At 49.8% G+C, this 24,978-nt stretch overlaps 6 protein-coding genes across 6 annotated transcripts; 2 read left to right on the plus strand and 4 right to left on the minus strand.

Moving 5' to 3' along the window:
* Positions 1-690: 690 nt before the first annotated feature.
* Positions 691-1,019, minus strand: LACBIDRAFT_299007 (uncharacterized protein; the record flags this gene model as incomplete). Its single annotated transcript, XM_001882170.1, has 2 exons — positions 691-816; positions 867-1,019. The coding sequence occupies 2 exons, from the start codon at positions 1,017-1,019 to the stop codon at positions 691-693; spliced, it is 279 nt and encodes a 92-aa protein (XP_001882205.1).
* An 8,865-nt stretch (positions 1,020-9,884) lies between these two features.
* LACBIDRAFT_328121 (uncharacterized protein) lies at positions 9,885-11,097 on the minus strand (the record flags this gene model as incomplete). The annotated part of the gene is made up of 7 exons (XM_001882171.1): positions 9,885-9,959; positions 9,992-10,002; positions 10,103-10,119; positions 10,153-10,295; positions 10,527-10,539; positions 10,702-10,895; positions 11,053-11,097. The coding sequence occupies 7 exons, from the start codon at positions 11,095-11,097 to the stop codon at positions 9,885-9,887; spliced, it is 498 nt and encodes a 165-aa protein (XP_001882206.1).
* Positions 11,098-12,259: 1,162 nt separating this feature from the next.
* Positions 12,260-14,279, plus strand: LACBIDRAFT_190873 (acetylornithine aminotransferase; the record flags this gene model as incomplete). The annotated part of the gene is made up of 8 exons (XM_001882042.1): positions 12,260-12,464; positions 12,776-12,840; positions 12,900-13,074; positions 13,131-13,213; positions 13,269-13,688; positions 13,741-13,838; positions 13,895-14,020; positions 14,096-14,279. The coding sequence occupies exons 1-8, from the start codon at positions 12,269-12,271 to the stop codon at positions 14,277-14,279; spliced, it is 1,347 nt and encodes a 448-aa protein (XP_001882077.1). The 5' UTR covers positions 12,260-12,268.
* Positions 14,280-15,108: 829 nt separating this feature from the next.
* LACBIDRAFT_328123 (uncharacterized protein) lies at positions 15,109-17,074 on the minus strand (the record flags this gene model as incomplete). Its single annotated transcript, XM_001882172.1, has 3 exons — positions 15,109-15,343; positions 15,579-15,584; positions 15,663-17,074. 3 exons carry the CDS (start codon positions 17,072-17,074, stop codon positions 15,109-15,111), a joined length of 1,653 nt encoding a protein of 550 aa, XP_001882207.1.
* A 501-nt stretch (positions 17,075-17,575) lies between these two features.
* Positions 17,576-21,680, minus strand: LACBIDRAFT_328124 (uncharacterized protein; the record flags this gene model as incomplete). Its single annotated transcript, XM_001882173.1, has 5 exons — positions 17,576-20,863; positions 21,004-21,015; positions 21,039-21,139; positions 21,393-21,439; positions 21,664-21,680. The coding sequence occupies 5 exons, from the start codon at positions 21,678-21,680 to the stop codon at positions 17,576-17,578; spliced, it is 3,465 nt and encodes a 1,154-aa protein (XP_001882208.1).
* Positions 21,681-22,145: 465 nt separating this feature from the next.
* LACBIDRAFT_328125 (uncharacterized protein) lies at positions 22,146-24,832 on the plus strand (the record flags this gene model as incomplete). Its single annotated transcript, XM_001882043.1, has 9 exons — positions 22,146-22,188; positions 22,238-22,430; positions 22,587-22,607; positions 22,991-23,135; positions 23,204-23,210; positions 23,334-23,385; positions 23,538-23,605; positions 23,744-24,783; positions 24,812-24,832. The coding sequence occupies 9 exons, from the start codon at positions 22,146-22,148 to the stop codon at positions 24,830-24,832; spliced, it is 1,590 nt and encodes a 529-aa protein (XP_001882078.1).
* Positions 24,833-24,978: the final 146 nt, after the last annotated feature.

The following is a 24,978-nucleotide window of genomic DNA, read 5'->3' on the forward strand; positions in this document are numbered from 1 at the left end:
GAGGTGGCGACGTACTGGTAGATAGATCCCCTGATCGTGAAAAGCAAGTTTCAGCGCTGCAAACACTTCGAGCTTGTCAAATGAGCCCATCGAACAGCCTAGGATAGCTAAGCAGCAAGTGCATCGAAAGAGCTAGGTCGTTGTTCTCTATGAGTGTGACTGCGGCCTTCAGGTGGATGCATCTGCAGAATGCAATTCAGTGCAAACGCAAGGGTACCCAAGTACTCAAGTACTCACATTTCAGCCTATTCTCAATGTGTCAGAATCATTTTAGTCTCATTTAGGATGTATGAGGCTCGACGAGGAGGTCAAGAAATGGGTTTGCACCATCTGCAAGGCATCGAGTGGTGGGAAGGGAGCAAAAAGGGAGAAAGGCAGCACATTGATGACATCATATTTCCTAAATTAGACGCGTGCCTGATTACGTTGGCTGGTTGGTTCAGCCCCAGTCCCACTAAAAATAATTTCGACGTCCGGTCCTTCACTCAAATCCCGGCACCCCCTTGAATATCCCTGCACCTAATACACTGATTATTGGTCGGAGCCTTCTAAGGCCAATTCTCTGGCAATGCCTTCAAGAGTTTGCATGACATCAAACTGTCATGTCAAGGCAAGGGGGTTCAAGAATTTAAAAAAAGTAGCTGGGGTCGAATTTTTTTGCAAGGCCCCCTGTGTGCTTGACCTACCTACCTACGTAATCAGGCACATGCCTATATATGGCAATATGACATCATCAACATGATCACTCTGATCCTCTAAGGCTTCGCATACCCAATTTCGTGGGGCTATCTCCAATGCAACACATTGTAGGTGGTACTAAAAAATAAGTGAGTGTAGTGATTAACTTGTGCAAGACTGATACTCACCTGTTGAGTCTCACATCCAACCCTTCTACATTTTACCAAGCCATTGTATCCTGAGTGCAATACCACACTGCACAGGCATCCATTTAGAGTGTCTGATGTGTTGAAAGCATCAAGATGATTCAAGTTTGAAATTAGGTCACACAGCATACCCATTGGTGTCAAGAACTGGTCTCTAACTGTTTTGTCAGTAAATTGTGGTTGATTAAAACATTAGACAAAAATTTGATGAAGATTCCAGCTAACGAGGTATTGATAGACCATATTCCAAAACACTCTGCTTAGTGATTTTATTTACTTTTGGAGCTGACCAAACAACTACGGCCAGCCATTTGGCGGGCATTGCCTTCCCGCCCCTTCTCACTTGTTGCATATATAGTCATAGATTCCCAGTAAGGTTATTTGCACATACCCTGAGGCTCCACAAGTAAACAAAATCACTAAGCGGAGCGTTTTGAAATTTGGTCTATTGATACTTCGTTAGCTGTCAACTGTGAAAAACAATTTTGAAGCCAGAAATTGGGCCAGATATAAGGAAATATAATATCCAGTCAAGATAATTTACTATACAATGATATTTTAGATGCAGGAATACTGTAAATCACCTTGGAAAACCAATTTAGGACTATCTCATAGAGGGTTCCAAAAATCTTTTTTTCGGCCTATGGCCGACCTACCTACCCAACCCCCGGTCCGGCATTCAGATCCCTGAACCCCCTTGTGTCAAGGCTGACTCCGAGCCGGGATATCAATAAATACAGATTAATGATGAGAATGAATGAATACGTCGAAACTATGATTTGAATTTACTAATCAATCCACTGGACACATGATCATTATTTCCAAGTAAAAGCAGGGCAGGCAGTGGAGGGGTATATAACTTGAAGTCGCTCAAAAGTAGACAGGTAGCGGGGATCCTTCAGATCTCCAAGAAGAGTCTCTGCATTTCTGTAAAAAATCTTGATGGAAGGAATCGACTCGAGGAACGGTATAGCCAAGTAATCACAAATGCTTTCCTGGTTAAGACTGCCGTCATAAAAGGTGAAGTTGTTCAAGGGGCAAAAAGACCTGTTCAAAAAGTCCTCAAGCAAGCGATGGTCACGCCGCGTGCTACCTAAGTTGCCTGTGCGTAGATGCAGGTCTTTTAAAGAGGGCAGCGTAAGCCGACTTAAAATAAGGGCAAGATCCCCATTCCCCAGTAGAGACAGCGACTGGAGGCTAAGCAGAGCGGCTTGAGTTCCCTTTTCAAAGGTCTTGTACCGCTGCGCGCATGTCACACCCTTCCAGTAAATCTCCAGCGCACTTGTACAATGTGAAAGGCATTCCGCCACATCCCCCCCGTAGATAAACAACTCCATATAAATATGTGTGAGCTGACGGAACGGTATGTCATGCAAGGACTTTGCTGGTAAATCTCCGAGCCATGACAGCTTGCGAAGATTGGAGAAGAGTGGGAGGAGGGAGGAAACTTTTGCTGCCTCTCGCGCCGAAACTTTCCTATCAAAAACCAAATCTAGCTCCTCCAAGTTCCGCGCCTTTGAGTCAACTGCAACCACGAATTGTCGAATAAGATTTTGGTTCAAGATTAAAGATATTGTGCGCCATCGGTGCATTTCCTTTGAGAATAATCCAAATATTTTGGATGCATGAGAATGATCATTACGACTGGCGTTTGAGAGCGACAGTGCAAAGTGCAGGGAGAGGGGCTGACCGGTAGAACGGGATAGTCAGAGTTCGATGAGTGCAGGATGTGGGATGAAAGGTCCAAGACCACTGGCAGCCAATGAATTCCACAAGAAGGGTAGTGACAAAGCCACCTCTCTCCAATCGCGACAAATTTGACAAAGCAACAGAGGTGCTTCCCGACGCCTTGGCCTCACGGGAAAATCAAACCTGCGGACTACGCCTTCTCGACAAAGAAGAAAAATCTCGGCAAGAATTTCCGCAGAAAGGTGATTGATAGAAGTAGGTTGGTGTGTTTCGAAATTATCGAAGAGATTCACTCCTGATAGATCAAGAAAGGTAGAGCCGGCATTAGTTGCAACAGAGGGATCTTGTCTGGATAACAACGTGCGAGTCAGCCACGTCTCAAAGTGTTGCGCCGCCAGGTCAGCTTCGAGCTTACCTCGCCGTTCTCGCTTGCTGATTGTTATTTGACATATCTTCTGAAGAGTGCAACAATGATATCTCCCAGCTGAGACCGTCTCATAGAATCCTTTAAATACAAAAGGGGTCAGTCAAGATTTTGATCAAAATACATACTCACGTAGCCTCAAGCCTAACACAGTTCAGTGTTATGTAGAAGGAGATCAGGAACGTTGTGGTAGTTGTTTGAGAACGAGTAGTAGTAATTGGTGTTGTTGTGGTAGATATTGGTGTTGTTTGCCAGTGAGTACATAAGGGAACGGACTTGGAAGGACCACCCGGAAACCCGTCATCGAACCCAGCTACAAGTTGGCCTTGTAATATTCGAGTCAGGCTTCAACGTTTCAACAACAGTCCGCTCAACAAGTTCATCACCAACACTTTTGAAACCAGCGACATGCGTTACTTGAGCCTCGCTACGTTCCAACCTCCTCATCATTGCTCACTTTGCTTGTATCACCGTCGTGACGTCGATGGTCCCAAAACCGCGGTTCAGCCTTGCCGTGACTCACATTAACCTAGTAATTACATATCGTATCGGCCCGTGGTGAACGCGCTTTTCGTTGAAATTATTCAAGAGCGAAACGGAACTACACAATCGACAAATAAATTCAAGTTGATGCTTAATTAGTACAATACTCCTGCTTTAGTATTAATTGAAACCGGTGGGCTGTCGCTTTCAAGTTCCTTTTGTAATCTGGTCCATAACTCCGTCAATCAGCTTGTGCCCTCAACATTTGAAAGGGTCAGAGATGTCCTCGAGCGTCGAGAGGATGCACCGACAATCTAGCAGGGGTGCATTCCAGTCATCGTAATCAATTTCCATTGCCGGATGTAGCTGGGGTGACGAGCTACCGTCGTCGACATCCATGGGTGCGAAGGATGAGGATTCACATGAGGATTTAAAATTGACTATCTCGAAATCATCGAGAGGCAGGAGTGGACATGGGGGCAATGGAATACAGCCCATCCGCGGGGCGAGCGGGAAGCTCTTTAATAGGGAAGAATCCGAAGATTGAGAGGGGTGGTGGTCAACCATTTGCTTCTGGTTTGAACCCGATGAAGGGCTTGGGATACAACGCTCGTCCCGAGAACAACTTTCGAGAACAGGTTTGAATTGTCGTCGTGATGGGACACCGTGAATGTTGCCGTTTTGCCTATAATGCGGCATGATTCGAGGAGGTGGTCGAATGAGGAAAGGGTTGGTGTTGAGCACTGAGGATGTGAGACGACCGACGTATCGATTATATATAGCCCTGCTTTTCTACCGCAGATTTTGTGACAGGGCCTGGAGAACGAAACCTGATAGAGTCAGGTCGAGGGATGTGAGATCAGGGGTTTTATGTCACGTAGAGATGTCGGTAAGAAGACAGAAAATGAGTTGTAGTGGTTGTGAACCTGGGTGTTCTTATAGAAGTCGAAACTAGCGCAAGGAAGAACAAGTGGGTCCTGTAAAGCTTGGTTGTCACGTAGACGGTAGAGAGGCAAAGCAACGAAACAACACTTGGAATTGGTTCTTTCAAAGCACACACAGACTTAGTGACAGTAAGAACAGGGACAAGAACTGAACATCCGATTGGGACAATAGCGTTCGGTTGTGGTCGTCATGTATGTAGATGGGAGTCAAGAAATGGGAGGACAGTGGCTTCGTCCGTCTTGACACTTGTCAGCTGGTCGACAGTTTTTTTATTGTCCATTGCCAGAGGGCTGTTGGTGCCGCAACTTTAATTTGTGGGTCCACTTGTTTTCTGTCTCCAGGGCCGATACCAGCAAGAGGTTGATCCCGACGACCTTGGTCACCTTGTTGGAATAATCAAGGTGACGACGTCCTCGCCGTCTCCATATCCTCGGATAAATTCCCTTGCTTACATTCTTTTCCCCTTACTCACATGTTCCTTTATATTTCATATTCTTCATCACTCGTGATACGTTCCTTGCACGCGTCCAAATGTAATGCGTGCCTTTAGTTACTCCGTAGAACATAAATACTGGACTCTACGTACTTCCACCTCAGTCGTTTGGCTTACCTGCGCAAACACTGAGGTGAATATCTTTTACTTACTTTCTATTTCACTTTACTGATTCACCCGTAGTCTACGTTATCTTCGTATAGGTGAATCTATAGTCGTTTGGCTTACCTGCGCAAACACTGAGTCTACGTTATCTTCGTATAGCTAATCTTACAGGTTATTGGGCCCCGCGCACCCTGCCTATTTTTATTGTGTACCCCTTGCACGCTGCTACTATGTCCGTCACCAGTGCTTCGCTCAACGATATCCTCCCGTCAAGTGTTCCAAAGCTCGATACTACTGGCCTCAACTGGGCTGTATTTTCCCTCCGTTTCGAAGACGCTGTCCAGCCTAAAGGGTTCTGGGGTCACTTCTCTGGTACCACCCCACGCCCCACTGCCGCAAATCCCTCTGCACCCACTACTGAGGAACTCGCCGCTATCGAGAAATGGGACAAGGACGAGCGGTCGGCCAGGTCCCTGCTCACCCAGAAATTGCCGGATTCTGCCCTGATGCGTGTTCGAAACAAGACGTCAGTTAAGGAACGCTGGGAAGCAATTACCACGGAATTTACCCAGAAAGGCGCGTTTGCGCAAACAGAGCTTCGCGCGCGCTTCTTGGACATGAAGTGCCCTGAGAAGGGCAATGTCCGAGAGTTCCTGGATTCCCTACGTGTGAAGCGCGAGGAGTTAGCAACGGTTGGCGTCGAGATCGACACCAAAGATTACCTTTCTACCATCATTTCATCCCTCCCTGTGTCCCTTTCCAACTTTGCCTCAAACCAGCTCGCCGCCGCCAAGCTCTTCCACACAACGAAGACCATCGATCCCGACGTGCTCATCTCCCTCATCTCTGAGGAGTACGAACGGCAGAAAATTCAGCGGTCACGTCGTTCCAATGGGAAGTCTCCCAAGGACGATGATCGCGATGAAGCTATGACTGCGTCTGCGTCTTCGTCAAAGGGCGGGAAAGCTGGGGGCCGTAACCACAAATATCCTCGTGGTACCTGCTGGGGCTGTGGAGGGGAAGGGCATTTTAGGGATAAATGCCCCAACAAAGCGAAGGACGGAAAGAAATCGAAAGACTCACCAAAAAGCGGCTCTGCCAATGCTGCTGTTGGCGTGAACTCGGACTCCGAATGCGAGGGGGCTTTTGCTGCCGTGGCCGTCACTGACTATGAGTCAGATGACAGCATGCCTGACCTCCAGGCTGTGTCGGACTCTGATTCAGACAGCATGCCTGACCTCAAGGATGTGTCGGACTCTGATTCGGATGACGAGCCTGAGAGTGGCGCCGTTACTGATAGCGACTGGTTTTCTGAGGCAGCAGATGAAGGGACAAGCGTTGGAGAGTGTTCTGAAGGGAGCAACTGGGATTTTGACGATTTATTCGAAGATCCCGCGCCAGCTGTTGATGCGCCGTTTGCGCTGGAGGACCCTGGCACCCCTGAACACGTTGCGGCATTTGTCAGTGCCAGTAGCAACACATGCAACATCTCACGTACCGAAGTTTATGATTCGGGTTGCACGTCCCACATTTCGCCGTACCGAGATGATCTCGAAAATTTTGTTGAGATTCCGCCGAAGCCTTTCCGAGCTGCCAACAAGCAAGATTTTCAGGCTGTTGGCAAGGGCGAGATGGTGATTGACATACCTAATGGTGCCGACATCTCGCAGCTGCGCCTTACGGAAGTTCTCTATTCCCCTGAGGTTGGATACACCCTTGTGTCTGTTGGACGACTCGACGACAATGGTTTTACGGCCACTTTTGGAGGTGGCAAGTGCGTTGTTCGAGGTCCTGATGGGGAGGAACTAGGTTCCATCCCCAAGTCGAGCCGAGGCCTGTATAAAGTTGTACATGAGGGGGAATCTGCAAACGCAGCAGAGGAAGCTATTACCTTGGAGCAGCTCCATCGTCGAATGGGCCACATCTCCCCAGGCATTGCGAAAAAGCTGGTCACTCAGGGTTTTGTTACAGGTGTTCGTCTCGTTTCTACGGCCGATGCAGAAATTTTCTGCGAGTCGTGTGTCTACGCTAAGGCTACGAGAAAGTCAGTCCCAAAGGCTCGCGAGGGCGAGCGCGCCAAGAGATTTGGCGAAGAGGTCCACTCTGACCTCTGGGGACCGGCTCCTGTTCAGACAAAAGGCGGACGACGTTACTACATAACGTTCGTCGACGACTACACCCGACTTACCCATCTGTACCTTCTTCGCACGAAGGATGAGGCTTTTGAGGCCTACAAGGAGTTCGAGGCTTGGTCCATAAACCAGCTCGAAGCGCCGGTTCGTATTCTTCACTCAGATCGAGGGGGAGAATACCTGGGGAAAGAATTTACAGTTCATTTAAAGTCAAAAGGTACAAAGCAGAAACTCACCGTTCACCATACCCCTCAGCACAATGGTGTTGCGGAACGACGTAATCGCACTATCGTTGAACGCATTCGAGCCCTCCTGCACGCTAGTGGACTTCCCAAATATTTGTGGGGAGAGGCGGCGCGCCACGTTGTTTGGTTGATGAATCGCACATTGACGAAGGCCGTCGAGGGCAAGACACCCTACGAGGCGGCTCTTGGCGTGAAGCCTGATTTGAGTGGCGTGCGTGAGTGGGGTGAAAAGTGTTGGGTTCGTGTTGAGAAGGGGAGCAAGCTTGGTGGCCGTGTCCGCGAGGGCCGTTGGGTTGGTGTAGATGACGAGAGCAAGGGCGTTCGCGTCTATTGGCCGGATACGAAGACGGTGTCGGTTGAGCGCAATGTTTATTTTGATCCTACTAGCGCGTCAGTTGCTCGTCTCGAGGGGGAGGATTGGGAGTTTGTCGAAACGACAACTGGACTTACCACTGTTTCACCCACCATTCCCCAGACCGCCACAGCTCCTACCCTGCCTATTGATGGACCCTCAACCCCTGCTGAAACCCCTGCTGAAAGCGAACCTGAGGAGAATGAACCCCGTGCGAGGCGTACTCGAAAACCCAGTCAACGCGTGCTCGAAATACTTTCCGGGCGCGCTGTGAGCTCCTCTCGCCCATCTGATCCCCTTGTCGCACCTGGTGTTCAAGTGCCGACTGTCGTTGTTGAGGAACCTGAGGGGGAGGAAACCCCAGATGTGTTGATGGCTGTCGACCTCGTTGAGCATGCCATGGTGGCAGAAATGAGTGAGGCTGAGGGTTTGGAACCCCGTAGCCTTGCTGAAGCAAAACGTGGTGCGGATTGGTTGTTTTGGGAGAAAGCAATTTTCGAGGAACTGGAGACGTTGGCGGATGCTGGTACATGGGAGCTCGTGGATCTCCCTGCTGGTGCAAACCTAGTTGGGTCAAAATGGGTTTTCCGCGTGAAGAAGGATGCTGGTGGGCACGTCGTACGCTTCAAAGCGCGTTTGGTTGCCCAGGGGTTCTCGCAAGTGCCAGGTGTTGATTATTTTGACACTTTTGCGCCGGTTGCGAAGCTGGCGTCGATTCGGACTGTTCTTGCAATGGCGGCCAAGCTGGATTTCGAGCTGCATCAGATTGACATCAAAGGTGCATATCTCAATGGAGAACTCACCAAGGACGAAAGCATCTACATGAAACAGCCCCCCGGCTATCCTGCACCCAACTCCTCCGGGAAGGTCTGCCATCTTCTGAAGACACTCTACGGCTTGAAGCAGTCGGGTCGTCGTTGGTACCAGAAGCTCGTGGAGATTCTGGTGAAGCGTTTGGCGTTTGTCAGAAGCGATGTTGATCAGGCCGTGTTCTATCGTCACGGTGGTCACGATGGTCACGCTACCATAATCGTCGTCGTTCATGTCGACGACTGCACCATCGCCGCGTCCACGCTTACCCTCATCGTTGCCTTCAAGCGTCAGATCGCCGAATATGTGGAGATAACCGACCTTGGGGAGCTTCACTGGCTCCTCGGCATCGAGATCAAACGCGACCGTGAACGCCGTACCATCCACCTGTCCCAACGCTCGTATATCGACTCCATCGTTGCCCGATACAACTTTCAAGATTTGAAGCCGGTATCGACGCCCATGGAGACCAGCACCCGTCTTTCCACCTCCCAGGCTCCAGCCACTACGCTCGAAATTGCCAAGATGCGCGACGTCCCTTATTTGGAAGCAGTCGGCTCCCTTATGTATGCCTCCCTCGGCACTCGTCCTGACATTTCGTTTGCAGTTCAGACTGTCTCTCGGTTCTCGAAGAATCCCGGTCTCGCGCATTGGGACGCCGTCAAGCGAATCTTTCGCTATTTGAAGGGCACGGCGGATCTGTGGTTGTCATATGGAGCGGTGAAGGATAATTTGGTTGGGTATGCGGATGCAGATGGGAGCATGGCAGAGGATAGGCACGCTATCTCTGGGTACGCTTTTATGCTTCACGGCGGCGCTGTTTCTTGGAGTGCTAAACGTCAGGAGATCGTTTCCCTCTCTACCACGGAGAGCGAGTACGTCGCTGTCACTCATGCTGCAAAGGAAGGACTTTGGATTAGGTCCCTCCTTTCCCAACTTTTCCCTGGGAAGCTCGACCCCACCACACTCTTCTCGGACAATCAATCCGCCATCGCACTCGCCAAAGACCACCAGTACCACGCTCGCACCAAGCACATCGATATCCGCTTCCACTTCATTCGATATGTCATCGAAAACGGTTCTATTCGGCTCATCTACTGCCCTACAGACGACATGGTCGCCGACACGCTCACCAAAGCCCTTCCGTCTGCGAAAGTCAAACATTTCGCGTCTCAGCTCGGACTTTCCGTCCCTTGAGGGGGAGTGTTGGAATAATCAAGGTGACGACGTCCTCGCCGTCTCCATATCCTTGGATAAATTCCCTTGCTTACATTCTTTTCCCCTTACTCACATGTTCCTTTATATTTCATATTCTTCATCACTCATGATACGTTCCTTGCACGCGTCCAAATGTAATGCGTGCCTTTAGTTACTCCGTAGAACATAAATACTGGACTCTACGTACTTCCACCTCAGTCGTTTGGCTTACCTGCGCAAACACTGAGGTGAATATCTTTTACTTACTTTCTATTTCACTTTACTGATTCACCCGTAGTCTACGTTATCTTCGTATAGGTGAATCTATAGTCGTTTGGCTTACCTGCGCAAACACTGAGTCTACGTTATCTTCGTATAGCTAATCTTACACACCTTGGGCATTTTGAGATAGCAAGAAGCGAAAGAATGCGTACGAGAGGACAGGTTGCCAACTTGAAGCTATGAATTGGAGGCAACGTTGAAATTCTGAAGACAGAATCAAGCTTGGGATCGATGGTGTCGGAGATACGTCGGAGCTGATAATTAGTATCAAATTAACTCCGAACAGCTTGCCATTGCACTTTCAGAATCATCACAATCGCCTTCGAGGTCGACGGTTTCATCCTGAGGCCTGCTTATGAGGTTCTCAAGCGCGAAATGCCTCTTTCCTACGCATTTCTAGTACACTTCTGAGTCGGTCGACTTCGTACCAAAGAAATCACAAGCGTTAACATCATTTGGACTGGGCTGGAGGTCCACAGACTTACGACTCCGGATATTCTCTAGCAAATCGTGTCAACGACGACAAAGTCCGGACCGTTAAATTTGGGGTATATCTCAGCAGCGCCAGAGCACTGTTCACTGTTCCGGGATTTGTTGGGTGGCAGAGCGCGTTCCATAACAAAATTCTCTACCGCTGCAACTCAACTTTCAAGTACTCACTGAGATCTATCTGCTATAGCGAAGAGCCATTCAAAGTCCCTACTTGGCGGTCTTAGAACTGGACCTGAACCTTCTAGCTTTGTCTGCGCACCGGCCTTAACGATTTTATACAAATCAATATCGTGCCTCGGGTTGAAACTAATGCTACAGCCTCCAGAATTTACTCCGGGAAGCAACAAAACGGCCGTTGCTGGCTAATCAAAAGGATCAATGCCAGCCACAGACCAACAAACTGGTAATGCGTGGGACCCAATCGAACTTGCTTCGGGACTGGATATGTGAAAGATGTGTGTCTTCTTCCTAAATGCCTGTGTGTTCCCGGCAATCCATCTATCAGCCAATGAAGCTTACGATGGGTCTTCGTTGACCGTTCTCGGAATCGATCGCCACCCCCATGCTAGACCGCTGTCGAATCTCGAGATATCAACAAACACGATTGTGCTGGCTGGGGGAGAAGACTGAAGATGGCGAGTGCCTCAACGCTTGCTCGCTATTGTTGTGAAACTCTAATTTCCATAGGCCTCTCCAGAATTCACCTATCCGGGACCTTTTGCCTCAGCAGCGTCAGCCCCTCTTGTGGCAGTGTTTGCCCCCATCCCACTGATTGGTCGTACCAGGGCGTAATATTCCACTAGCCTTTTACTCCGCCGACCCTCGGATCTCCTGCCAATCCGTTTGCAAGCGATAGAAATCTCAATAGGCCCAGTGATCAATGTTTAGACCACGAAGTCTGGTACTGTGACTAGAATCTTGGGCGCCTCATGGAGTCCCAAAGATGTGCTGGATTGTCATCCATAAAACCGCCTCAAGCTTAAATTGCACCAGCGCTTGACGAGCGCAATCATTTGCGGTGAGTTCAACTGCCTGTGTGATTGTTTTAGCCTTACGGCATTTGATCAAGCGCTCATATTGGACCAGCCTTGTGCCCCCCAACTGCGTCATTAGTTCATTGGTTTCACGAACGTTCGAGAGTCCCACAGGCCCCCTTGCCTTCCACCTATGTTCCGGCCTTGTTAAACCTGCAATCTAAAGCGCTTAAGCCTTTCCGTGCATATTCCTTATTTTCAAGCAAAGGTGCTTGACTAGTGCGAGCTTCATCGTTCAGATCATAGTAGTGAAGTAATAGTCATCATTCACGTCTGTCTTAAGATTTTCGGAAAGGGGATTCCGAATCTCTCCTTCTGTTGCATACAGGTCTCATCCCGAAGGGTTCCTTGAGTTGTCGCGTTGCCCTGATCAATCGCTATGTGGGGTTTGCATTTGGGTTGCATATCGTCATCTTCTCACCCCTCCGACCGGCTTTCACATAAAGCCTGTCTCCGATTACGTTCATCTTACCATTTCATTCTCCATCCCACACTTGCACATTTGTTCTCAAACACGCAATGCTCAGAGCCAGGATCACGTCTGGGTCAACTGCTGCTCGACTATCATCACGTTGTGCCACAGTAAGGTCGGTGCTCGATGTTGTAGCGTCGTGTTTCCATGCTGACGGTGTGTGCACAGGCTCACTGGCAGTAGCAGCGGAACCACTTGCACGAGGTTCGATGTGCCTCTAACGAGATCCATGTCTTCATCGAGCACTCCACCTTTCGAGCCAATGAGCTCAGACAAGTTGGAGGCGTTTGGCGTTCACCATGTCACGAAGGGGCTCGGTCGCATCAAAGGCGGGATCATGGCCAAAGGGGAGGGCTCGTATGTCGTGTACGAGGATGGTCAGAGATTGTTGGACTTCACATGTGGCATTGGAGTCACTAGTCTGGGTGAGTGCAGTCAGCTGTTATGAGGCGAGGACGGTGGCGTTCACGGTGTCGAGGAGATCCGACCGTTATGGGATTTGAAATGGTTCTTCTGTTGGCGTTTTCTTGGACACATGTGTGTCGGTCTCTTCCTCGAATGCCCCGCTGCGGATCTTAAACGGACGTGGACGTTCTTGATTACCAGCGAGATGGGCGCTATCATCACCCATTCCGGAAAGATTGAGGATGCCATGTTTCAATTTCGGAATACGCCACCACTCCCACCTTGCTCTGGAATGTTATCACCCTTACGTCTATTAATCTCCCTTTCGTAGGCCATGTTAACCCTCGTGTTAGCCAAGCAGCAGCCGAGCAATGCCTCAAACTTGTTCATTCCCAAGTAAGCAACATACTAGGCCAGGTACACTATTACGACCCAAATTGACAATTCCTCCTTAGTGCAGTATCTCCCTGCATGAACCATATCTCCGGCTAATCGAGCGCCTACTCCCAATCATGCCGGACCCATCCTTGGACTCGTTTTTCTTCTGGAACTCCGGCTCGGAGGCGGTAGAGGCCGCTGTCAAGATGGCTCGTGTATTCACGGGAAAGCAGAATATCATTTGCGTGCAGGGTCTGTCCTTGAATAACTATCCTCCGTACATTCATTCTAAAGAAGTCGGTACACAGGCGCCTACCATGGCCGCACCTTCGGAGCCATGGCACTGACAAAGAGTAAAACCGTGTACTCTCAAGGTTTCGCACCTCTCATGGTCTGTCCCCTGGTTTCATCCTACACTCCCCGCCTAATCCATCTCTCCGATACAGCCAGGGGTATTCACCATGCCATTCCCATACTGGCACCAATCCGGGTTCCAGCCATTGACATCCACCCATACGCTAACACAACACGCGCTCTACCAGCTGGACTTACTCCTCTCGCAACAAACTGCGCCCTCAGATACTGCTGCCATCATCATCGAGCCCGTTCTAGGCGAAGGTGGCTACGTGCCCGCACCTTCTGAATTCCTTCAGGGGTTGAGGGAACGATGTGATAAGCATGGGATCATGTTGATTGTGGACGAAGTGCAAAGTGGATTCGGGAGGACTGGGAACTACTTTGCTATTGAGGAGAGTGGGGTACGGCCAGATATTTTGGTCACTGCGAAGGGACTGGCGAATGGGTTCCCGCTCAGTGGTGTTATCTCGAGGAAGGAGGTGACGGATAAACTCAAGCCTGGCTCCATGGTCGGTTCTTAGTGACTTCCTTACTAAAGCTTTGATTGACTTTCCAACTTAGGGAGGAACATACGCGGGCAATGCTGTGTCATGCGCTGCAGCAGTTGCTGTTGCTGATGTCTTCAGAGAAGAGAACATCTTGGCTAACGTTCAGGCTCGGTATGCCCACCCTCTCTTCCTCTTCCATCAGAGATTGATTACTCTCTACCTTGCAGATCCACAGAGCTCTTCTCAGCGCTCAATGCGCTGAAGTACGACCCAAATCTCCGACCACACATCCTCGACGTACGCGGGCGAGGACTCATGGTCGGAGTCGAGTTCGCTTCTCCTCCGCGGCCCTCGTCTCCTACTAACTCTTCCCCTGTCTCCCCAACGGAATCGATCTCGGAACCGGGACCAGGGGCTTACAACGCCAGCACGCCCGCGAATATGGCGTCCCGCGTAGCTGCCAGTTGCATTGAGAAGGGGATGCTGATCCTCACGACCTCGGTGTATCAGGTCATCAGGTTCATCCCTCCTTTGAATGTGAGCAAGGCGGATTTGGCCAAGGGGTGTCAGATCTTTGCGGAGGCTGTTCGGGAAGTTGTTAAGGAGGGTTGAGATCTTGGGCTGGTTGGTTGGAAGGGGATCGCCATTTGTTGGAATGCATTTTGAATAGACAAATACTGAACTTTTCGATTTGACAACCACATGATGTACATTAGCATATCTTTTTCGACCTTCGCGATGATCTAGCTGCAGTTCTGAGACAACGATGCATGGATGGACCAGTTCCGGAGTTCCACCGGCTCAAACGATGTTTGGGCACACGATTTGAAGTTTGAAAGCGCCTTCATAGGGCAATATCGCAGCCAAGAGAAGAATCGATCGAGGCTCATAGATGGCGATGATGACAGATCGTGACAATTGCCCAGGAGGACAACACGAAGGTCATTTTCACGTCAACGTACAGCCTCAATCCGGGGTACAAAATCGATACTAAGACGCATGGAGGAGGCTGTCGATGGGCACATCTCCAGGACAATGGATAGCGTCTCATCGTCAAGTTGGTTGTCCTCATGACGGTTGCATGACGGGGCGCCCAAAATCCCTTTTGCCTTCGCTTCAGTGAACATAGGGGTCCACAACGGTACAAAGGACGTCCACTTGGTTCCCCAAAGTCAGTTCCTCAACCACAACGGGATTGTCGATGCCAGTGAGAGGTGGGTGCGGAGAACCAGGAGCGCACTGGCTGCTCAATCATTGAAAAGCCGCCTCTTCGTTTTCATCCAAATCGTCGTGCGGAAAAGAAGACACGCAAACTACCAAGCAGCGGCGATGAAAGGATACACTATAGAAACTGGTAAGAACATGTTCTCGACGATGGATGGAGACATTTGGCAACTCACAAGAACTCCAAGGCGAACTTGACGTCCTGATGGGCTGCCAGTCAACCGTTCGCGTTGGAGTGCGTCTGCGCCAAAGAGACAACAGGAGCTGGCAAGAAAAGCTTCCAACTAGGTAAGGAGGTCCATGTTTGGACTGGCCACGGAACTGATGGCTGCTGCATCGGACGATCAATGGCCATTTTGCGAAAGTCGGATCGCAACACTACAAGGAGAGCACTTTGGGACTCGCTGGGGAGTCGAGCCAGTAAGGATGAGAAAGGCCTCGGACGCGATGGGCTATGGGACGGCAGGAGGATCTTTCGAAAGAGATTAGGATATTATTTGATGTGGAATATTCCAATCAAGTACATGATGAAGGTTGACAGGAAGAACGGAAAATATTGGTGGCTTTGCATCGCATGCTTGTGCGTTGGGATGGCTCAGTACGCTTGCGATCTCAAGACCGCTTCAGCTGCTGGGATGAATGAGGAGAATGAGTAAATCTTAAGGCTTTGGCGAAATAAATCTTTACCTGTTTCTATGACGATTTCATCATAAGCTGAGCGGACGGAAAACAATTAAATTCGACAACAGGAAGTTACATATAAGGACTTACGATAACCAGTGATCCCCAAATCCTGTTCGGGACTGGTACACGCAAAGGGACGACACCTCTACTCCACCTCGGATTAGAAGGGGCAAAAGGGGAGGTGAAATCTTGTGATTAGCCCCCGACCATTTCATCTCTGACTCCGCAGTGAGAGAAACAACTTCGAGGCATTTCAGGCGCGGCCAGCCGCCAGGTGCCGTGAGTAAAGCGTCAAGCCCTGACCAATCGGATTCTTCGCGTTGGGCCAGGTAGGGAGTTTGGAGAATGATGCGAATGCCTTCAATAGCATTCGGTCGACTACAGGTCGCCAATGTAGAGAGCATCCACTGAAATTGTTTGGTCCTCTTCACCCACAACGGAATTGTAAGGTCTTGACTTAATGTCAGAAACGTGAGAGAACGTAAAGCAGTCAAATTTTGAGGGTGGAAATCTGTGAGCAGGCAAATCAGCCACAAGTTCAAGGCCAGTGACATTAGGAAAAAAGCACCGGTCAAGAAAAGCTTCAAAACTGTTAAGGATGTGCAAAGTTGAAGGTGGTCACTTATTGCCGATCCGCACCCCCGAAATCGAAGACACTGTAAGCGAGACAGGCGCAGTGGAGAGTTGGAAGAAAAGAGATACTTGACGTTGACGCCAGTCCAGTCCGTCAACGTGAATGTCTCTGGCTTGACTGACCGAGTCGCGTGAGGTAGGGTAGTAGTAACCATGATGGGCGCCGCCGCTTCACCAAAGAACTCAATGTGCCCCAAATCTTGAAAAATATCAAGAAGGTTCACAGGGAAACGAAGTTTGTCAATGGCTAAGGTGCATATGCTTGGAAGCCGGAAGGCAGTGCCAAGCGCCTCTTGTAATGGCGGAGGGATCAAAGTCCAGACAACGTTGAGCATGAGCTCCAAACGCTTCAAATTTTTCATAGGTCGTGTCAAGATGAAACAGAGACTTTGCTCTTCCTCCGTTATGGGACGCGAGCCTTCGAACATCCTGCCTCCACCGTCGAGAATCTGAAGGTCTTCAATGTATTCCACGATTCCTGGGGACTCTCGGAGTAGTTCAGCGAAAGCTATTGCAGGTTTCTTCTTTGTGGAGAGGGGGCCTCTATCGCGATGACCTATGGCAACCGAGCGGTAGATGAGGCGGCGACAGTAAGTGGTCAAAACGCAACAGGTATTAGAGAGAGCTCTCAAAGTCGGTTGGTCGCCAACAAAATGGTGGTCTATGATAAAGAATAATAAATCTGGTGGTAGTGGAATTGTCCAAATTGAGGGAGGTGAGGGATGACTCGCATGACCCCGTTCCGGAGAGACCTCGTACTTTCTCAGAATCAAGGAGAGTGGTTGGTCGGACTCTTGTGGGGACTCTTGTGGGAGTTGTGTTTGGGGGCCTCGGGGTCGAATGATTTTACGAAGGCCCTTGAGCATCATGAAGGATGGGGGCAAACTTGAAGGTAAACGCCGAATTCGTAGCGACCTCGGATTTTATGCATGATCGGCTGGGATGATGGCACTCCAAAAGAGTAGTCAGCGGACCGGTCCCGCTTCCCGCCCTGACTCGGCTGATCGTAATATGATAACCAGTAAGTAATTCACAATATCATTCAATTATTCCCGACATTGAATGCAGATAAAGATCAAGAGAGTATGTCAAAGTGTGAAGAAAAGGATCGCAGGAGTCATTTTGGGAAATATGCTGCCGGACGAATTGAGCGAATAAGTTACTCTTCCATGCGCTCACTCCCAGTGCAGTTGAATGAAAGCGATGAAAGCATTAATGAACATAAAGACAGCAACAGTCGCATAATAGGTACATAGGAATAAGTAATGTAGTATTCCGATTTCCGTAGTCCGCCAAGAAAAAATACAATAAAAGTCCCTTGAAAAAGTGTTCGTTAGCTGTCAATCTTCAAGTATTCAGGCCAAGTCCTAGTCAACGAGCTCAATATCCATCCCTGTCGTCTTCAACCTCTCTATCATCTTCACATCCTCCTCCCGAACATCACTCATATTCGGAACCACCGCCTTCAGAAAAGAAACCCTCACCCTCCTCAGCGGAACGATCTTCTCAATGCACGTATCACACATCCAGTTACAGCACCTCAGTGGCGGTGCCTTCGACCTCAACAGCTGAGCCAACGCCCCATCTGGCGCAACGCACGGTTCCAAAGTGAGGCTCTCGAGCTTGGGACATAGATCGTGATTTAGTCCTGCCTTTAATGTAAGCCGCTTAAGCGCGAGTTTACCCATTGTCCACCCGGATCGAGGACCATCGCCGTAGATAAGGAGATCTTTCAAAGTCGAAGAGACGCTCGTTAGGCACTTGATTATGGTTTCCTCGCCGATATTCGACTTTCGCAGAAGGAGGCGTGTGAGAGGGCAACCCCAGCGTGCAAGGGCGGCATCAAGACCTTCAGCACACATGCGATTGCTTCGTGAAAACGCCATCTCCAGTGTGGCTAGCTTGGGTAGGCTTAAATTCCGGAAGAGGATAGAAACAGGAACGTCTAAATCCAATTTGAGTATTTGAAGATCCGAACTCAACTCATCGCCCGCAAGTCGCCGGCCAGAGCTGGGCGGCACACACCCTGCAACACGAACGTCAAGCTCCTTTAACTGTGGGCACTGCGAGAGGATAGCCCATGCATCGCTTATACTGATGGGATGTTCGACGTCGTTCAGTGTGATGCTATACAGCGCAGCTTTCATCTCGTTCAATTTGTGATTACGCATTGAAGCCCGCTCTCCCGGCAACGAAATCGGGGGTGCGGAGAAATGCATGACGTGCTTGTCGACGATGATCTTCCTCAACGACGTGCGTGATTCGGTTAAGATGTCGAGGATGGCTTCGCAGCCTGCTTTGTTCGAATACACCATCACTTCCGTTAGGCGGTCCAACGTCTGCATGGGAATGGAAGCATTGGCATCCGCATCGGGGGTGAGGTGTCCCCTCCATTGAAAAGAAACGAGATTACATAGTCCTCCGCCCATCAACCTCACGAGGTCAGACCTCGTCAAATGGCAGAACAGATCAACATGCGTCAAAGTTTCCCAACAAACATTCAAGGCATGCGGACTGGGGGTAGCCAGACACACCTCCTCCCCACGCGTATGTGAAGTCATCCCCAAGCGTCGGTGACATTCCATCCTCAGGTCCGAAAACAGCGGTCCTAGATCGCCAACTCCCTCAACGGACAGGGAGTCCAACTTGAGCAATGTGATTGTAGATAACCATTCTTCCCCAAGCCCATCAACAGTTCTAAAAGATGCACATTCGAGGTTATCTCGTCCCTCCGAAAGGACGAACAAACAATCTTCGATCGTGAGTGGACAATCAAGCTCCACAGTAGTTAACAAAGACCACGTCAATCCATGCTGGACATGTCTCAGTGCGAACCACGGGAACTTGAATCCAGGTGGGATGGGAGCCGATAAGGGGAGGTTGAACGTCCAGGATAAGTAGCGGAGGTTAGGCGTAGCGAGGGACATTGGTGTCGCATTGTTGTTATTATCGGGCTGCAGCCAATCGGCAGCGAGGCCGAGTGGTAAAGATACTTTCAGCGCTCGACATTTGGGTATGGCGGATGATAAGACGCGAAGGAAATCAAGATCAGGATGGTACGGTCCACTATCCCCAAAATCTCGTCTCAGGGGGAGAGATAAGTTATCAACCACACTCTTCCTCGTGATTTGCCCTGTATACCACGACAATACCTCCTCTGCAGGTGGTACGCGCAGCGACAACGACGAAGGCGCTACAGAAGAAAAGATGAGGTGCGCTGAGACGATGAGGTCGTTCCACTTGGGACACACAAGTCGTAGTTGACAGCACGTCCTCTTCATCCGACGCAAAAGTGTACCATCGAAACACCCTATGGGGAGACATAAGCATTGACTTAGGATCCGCGTGATGAGTTCGGTGGGTAAGAAGTTGTTGATGGATCTCCGTGATAGGTCTGGGGAAGATAGGGTCAGAGATTGACTTAAGCTTCCTGCAAATGCGTCGGACGATGAGGAACGGTTGGGTGGTAGTCTTTTCAAGATTGAAAACTGGGACAGTGGGCTGCACGACCCCCCAGTTTGAGAGCGGCCGAAGGAAAAGCTTTCCTCAGTCTGAGACTGGCTCAAGGAGACGTAATCATCCGTTTGAGAGCGACTCAAGGAAACGTAATCGTCCGTCTGTGAGCGACTCAAGGAGACGTAATCGTCCGTCTGTGAGCGACTCAAGGAGACGTAATCGTCCGTCTGTGAGCGACTCAAGGAGACGTAATCCTCCGTCTGAGAGCGACTCAAAGAGAAATACGAGCTCCCCGAAGACATCCATGTCAGTTGCCGAGGAGGTAGCGGTCGTTCTGGGGCTGAGCTTGGGCTCGCTGGGCTAGCGCTACCAGTGGACGTTTCAGAGATGGGGCCAATGGGTCGTTCAGAGATGACGAGAGGGCCGCGTGAGGTGCGTGGATCGTTGTTGTCCTCAATTCCAGCGGGAGAGGAGCCGAGTGAATCGCGGTCAATGGGGGAGTGGATGTCTACTGGAACTTCTTCGTCGGCGTGATCATGGCCATGACCCAAAGCCAACACATCCTCCACACTTCCATTGGCATTAGAAGAATGAAGGTATACCGAATCGATTTTGCTAGGTGGGGTGTAATACACTGAGTCGCACTCATCCCCATCCTCATTCGATTCGGTAAACAATGAGCCCTCCCTCGGTGAAATTGAACTTGGAACCCGAGGATCACGTCGCTGCAAGGGAACAGTAAAGTGTTCAGTTGACACCGATGCAGAAGGGCCGTAGTTCGGAGAACCGGTCCTGTTGAGAGGTGGTTGAAGGGTTGAAGGACCTGCTATCGTACCCTCACCCAGCGTAATGGGGGGTGAGTGGCCATAGTGGTCCTCTGAGAGTGGAATGACGGAGGTTTGGTCTTTGAGAATGACAGTGGATGGGATACGTTCAGCGAGCTGGGGGGTTCCAACGGGGACTGCGGGGACTCTGGGATGATTGTAGTTTTCTTGCAGTACGTCTTCCCCCACTGGGTTGCGGTCGGCTCGTTTGAACAGTTTCTTTATCCTGGCGAAAAGCTTTCTTCGAGGTCGCCCGCCGGGCTCGTCGACCTCCTCATTGGATGCAACTTCGGTGGTTTCTGTTCGGGCGCGTGAGCCACGCCTGGTTCGAATCTTCGTAGCAAGGTTAACGATCCACTTGAGCTTGACTTTCATCTAGACGAGGTTTCGTTAAAGTAATATGGACAAGCAGTAGGAGTGCGTACCACTGTTATGATACAACTGCTCCGGGGCGGAGAAGACTTCTGTAAATCGTATAATGCAACGAGCCACTTGGTAAGGATGACCGCACTCACCTCGTAACATGGCTATAAAAGAGCTGAGAACGAACGAACAAGACAACTAAGCGACAGAGGTCCAGGGAGGCAGTAGCGACGAGGGCTATGGAGGTTCTTCGGTCAATAAGAACAACAGGTCGCACGACGATAAACGCTGAGGGAGGGCAGTGTTACTATAGACTCTGTAGTATCCCGAGGGTGCCATGACGAGCAGTTTAACCTTCATGACAGTTGCTATTGTTCCCTGGGCCTTGTTCTCGCGTTGTTGTGGGTCCAGCAGCAGAAGCAACGTTGTGGGAGTTTGGCTTTTAGAGGTTGTCTTAGTAAACATGTTCCTGCAATGACGGCTCGGCGGCTCAGTGTGGGCTCACTAGAGACAATTCGGGGACAAGGGCAGAAGGACTCACTAGATTTATCCATATGAACTTTGATGCCGATGGGCCATGGTGAAAGCCTTTACACATAGGATATTCTATGTAGATGGCTACCGCTCTGGATGATATTGTGGGCAGTGGTCGATTCGTCTGGAGGTAATGGGAAGGTGTTTGCAAAGGTCAGGAAACGGAAAACCAACGGAAGAATTTCGGAAGCTCAGACAGACTGTCGGAGATTTAATTCTTTCGTCACAACCAGCTGAGATTGGGACGGCATTGAATCGGCGTTCTAACCGGTGCTAACTGTTGAAAGTTGCCCATTTTTCTGTTTTTTAGCCCAAAATTGGCTACAATCGTGCATGAAAAATTGTCGGAGTTTTCTAATTAGGCATCACAACCGGTTCTAACTTGTTGTGGACGTTCCTATCAAAATGGCCGTTATAAACAGAACCAACCAAAGAGTTTTTAGTCACAATTTTGGTCCCATCCAGGGTGGCAACTGGTTGCAACGGAGCTTGTGACGCGATTGTTGCCAAACACCTACCAATAATTTGGATAAATATTTCGGGGAAGGCTCTCTCAGCCACAGTTCAAGCTGCAAGCTTCAAGCTTCAGCTTCAGGGCTTTACGCCAAAATACCTTCGCAGGCCAGCGCAGTACCATCGCCCATAGCGCTCTGATGACATTTTTGACTTCTCGTCCGACTACTTATAACACGACATGCGCCGGAGGAGAATGGTCGACTCTAAGGAATAGTCAGGCGACTCTGATCAGGCTCAAATTGGAATGGTTGACGGCGTTCCTTTCAAGTTGGACAACCATCAACTATGTGTATCGTCTACAAGGCGCGATTCATTTTCTGAGTATGTGTGACTCAGCTTCTCCTACTGGCGTGCAGAGCGCTAATTATCTTTCTTCTCCCCTAAGTGCCATTGCCAACATCTCTGCTCTCTCAACCTCTCTTGGAGTGCGAGCAGTGCTAAAGAAGATCCCGACGCAGGAGGAGGAGCACAAGAAACAATCAAACCTGCCTCACCCTGCTCGGCCCTTACTTTTTCCGTCCACGCACGGGTCACAGTTCCCTTTGTCCCTTCTACTACGATTCCATTGAAGTTGTGCAACCTAAGCTATCGGTTTTAAGGATTTTTCGCATTCTGTACCCCTATGGGATCGGCGCACCCACATCCGTTGCATTTGCCAGGGCAACCCACATTCACCGACGCATAGCCCGCAAGTGACAGGCGCGAGGTTTGTGATCCACCAATCAGGCGCAAAGGGGTGCTTTTGGGTGAAATTTGGATCTTTGACGCGTTTGGATCTGGGTCTTTTTCATATCCTCACGTCCTCTCCAGCTTCAGCCCAAATCCGATTCTGATCTAAGCCTTCCGCTACTTGTGAACCCACAGCACACAATTTTAAGGATCGAACACTGAAGCAATGCATGGGCGGTACATGAATAACTAAGTGGGATGAAAGAGTACTAGGAGAAGGTGAAAGAGCCGAAAGACGACGAGCTGGAGAAAGAGAACATGAAAAGAAGGGACAGGGCGATGGAGAAGACTTGAATTCAAGCTTCTGGACCGTATTTGATCATGATCTTCAGCTTTGAATGACTACAGATTCCTTCACAGGAAGGACGGCAATGCAAAGCACTGTACTATGATGGGCTTTAGCCTTTCACTGGCAATGTCCATGAGCTACACTCCAAGCAAAATCCACATCCTCAAAAAAGATATTTCGGCTTTGGTTAATGATCTTTCAATACATCCTAGTACTGTACGCGCAGATGGTTTCGCTGATTTTCTTTTCTTTTTGTCAAAATTTCAACGTTTTACGCACAACAGTTAAGTAGTGAGTACCGTCCTTGAAATTTTCTAAACGACACCAATTAGCGCGCTCCACGTCAACGGCGACTCGCCAATTAGCATACCTCCTTGAAACACAAAGACCGCTGAACAATAAGAATCCTTCCAGGCCAAGCCCGGGCCGCACAGCCGCAAGTTCTTGCCTCACAGAAAAGCTTTTTGTGAGTCCGAGTTCGTAATTGCCAATGGTCCAATCTCTGCATTTGTTCGACGGACCTGACGGACGACGACAATTGCATAACCAAAGCAACAGCACCTCATAGCACTGGGAAAATTGTTTTCAGGACCACGTTGCTTTACCTTTGAACAATAGCAATGGCAACTCCGGATCAGTTGGACAATGGGAGAGTCAACCATCTCCGACGCCTCCAGCTATCCTTGGTATATATAATGACCTCAACTTCCGTTGACGGCAATCTCTCCTCCCATTTACAGAGCCGACTTCATATCACGTATACCCCGGCGCGGAAGCCCGCGTCCCCAATCCCATAACATTGTAGGCCTCGACTTCCTTTGAAGGTACGACCGGTACTCCCCCTTCCACTTGCAGAGTCCGAGCACATAACACTACCCTGCAGACCGCGTCCTTCAGAAAAATGATATCCCCCTACATCGGTTCGCCCCCCGAATTTATCAACCTTCTCAACAACCTCCTCGACCATGCCATTTCCATCCAATCCTCCCACTTCGTCGTTGCCGTCGTCCCTCTGCTGCGTTCTCTTGCGGTGTTTCTCTTTCTCCGTACCTTTGTGAGGTACCTCTTCGGGTCCCCTCCACGCAGCAGCCAATTCAATTCTCAAGTGGAGGATCCCGCGCCGCCAACCGTAGAGTCGAAAGTCGACATCCCTCCTCCCGTTAACCCGCACCTCTTGGAAGTCATCATTGATTCCTGTCGTGGAGACTCCGATTGGTTTAATCGAGTAATGCGGGGTCTCGCTATACAGCGGCAACAAGCAACCTACAAAGGGAAAGTCGGGATGAACATCTACTTGGTCAATCGCCGCGCAGGTGCCTCCATGACAGAGTCATACGCGGCTTTATGCGTGGCGTGGGGCATAGCGACCGGTGACCCAGATCACAAGGATGTCGCATTTGAAGTTAAAGTTGATGAGGAGGAGTGTATTTTTCGTGATGAGAGGGCCCGGGGTTCGCTTGACGAGGAAATGTGTCCTACGGGTTTCAATGCCCCAGTTCAAGATTTTTCCGTGGCAGACTTCCTCGACATCGGGGAAAAGCCTCACGTCACCGGATTCCACTGGAAAGGCCAGTTGTTTTGCCTTCCCGAAACGTTGAGGCTGCCATACCTCCGCCATACTCCCAATCTCGCAACTCTCACACTGACAAGTTGTGACATCGCCATTGACGACTTTGTTGGGATCCTGCAGTATTGTCCAAAGCTTGAGACTGCTGATGTCGACCGCATTGGCGCCAACACCCCCATTTTGACTACAACACTTCCTTGCAAAACACGCACCCCTTTTCCCCATTGTTTAACGAAACTGACGGTGACATCCGCAATCGACACTCACGAGCTCTTCAACTCGTTACAGCTCAAATTGGTACATCTTTCTCTAACATTGTCCTCAGGACAGACCATTGATGACCTAAATATACAATGGAAGCAGTTGGAAACACTTTATCTCAATTGTTGGCTCAGCCCCGCTGAGCTGAAGGCAATACACTCAAAGGTCCACAAAAAGACCCAAGTTGAGATTTGCCGTACTGCTATTCCTTGGCCGGTAGCACAATACCAA

The sequence above is a fragment of the Laccaria bicolor genome, genomic scaffold (assembly GCF_000143565.1).
Source record: "Laccaria bicolor S238N-H82 LACBIscaffold_15 genomic scaffold, whole genome shotgun sequence".
NCBI lineage: Eukaryota > Fungi > Basidiomycota > Agaricomycetes > Agaricales > Hydnangiaceae > Laccaria > Laccaria bicolor.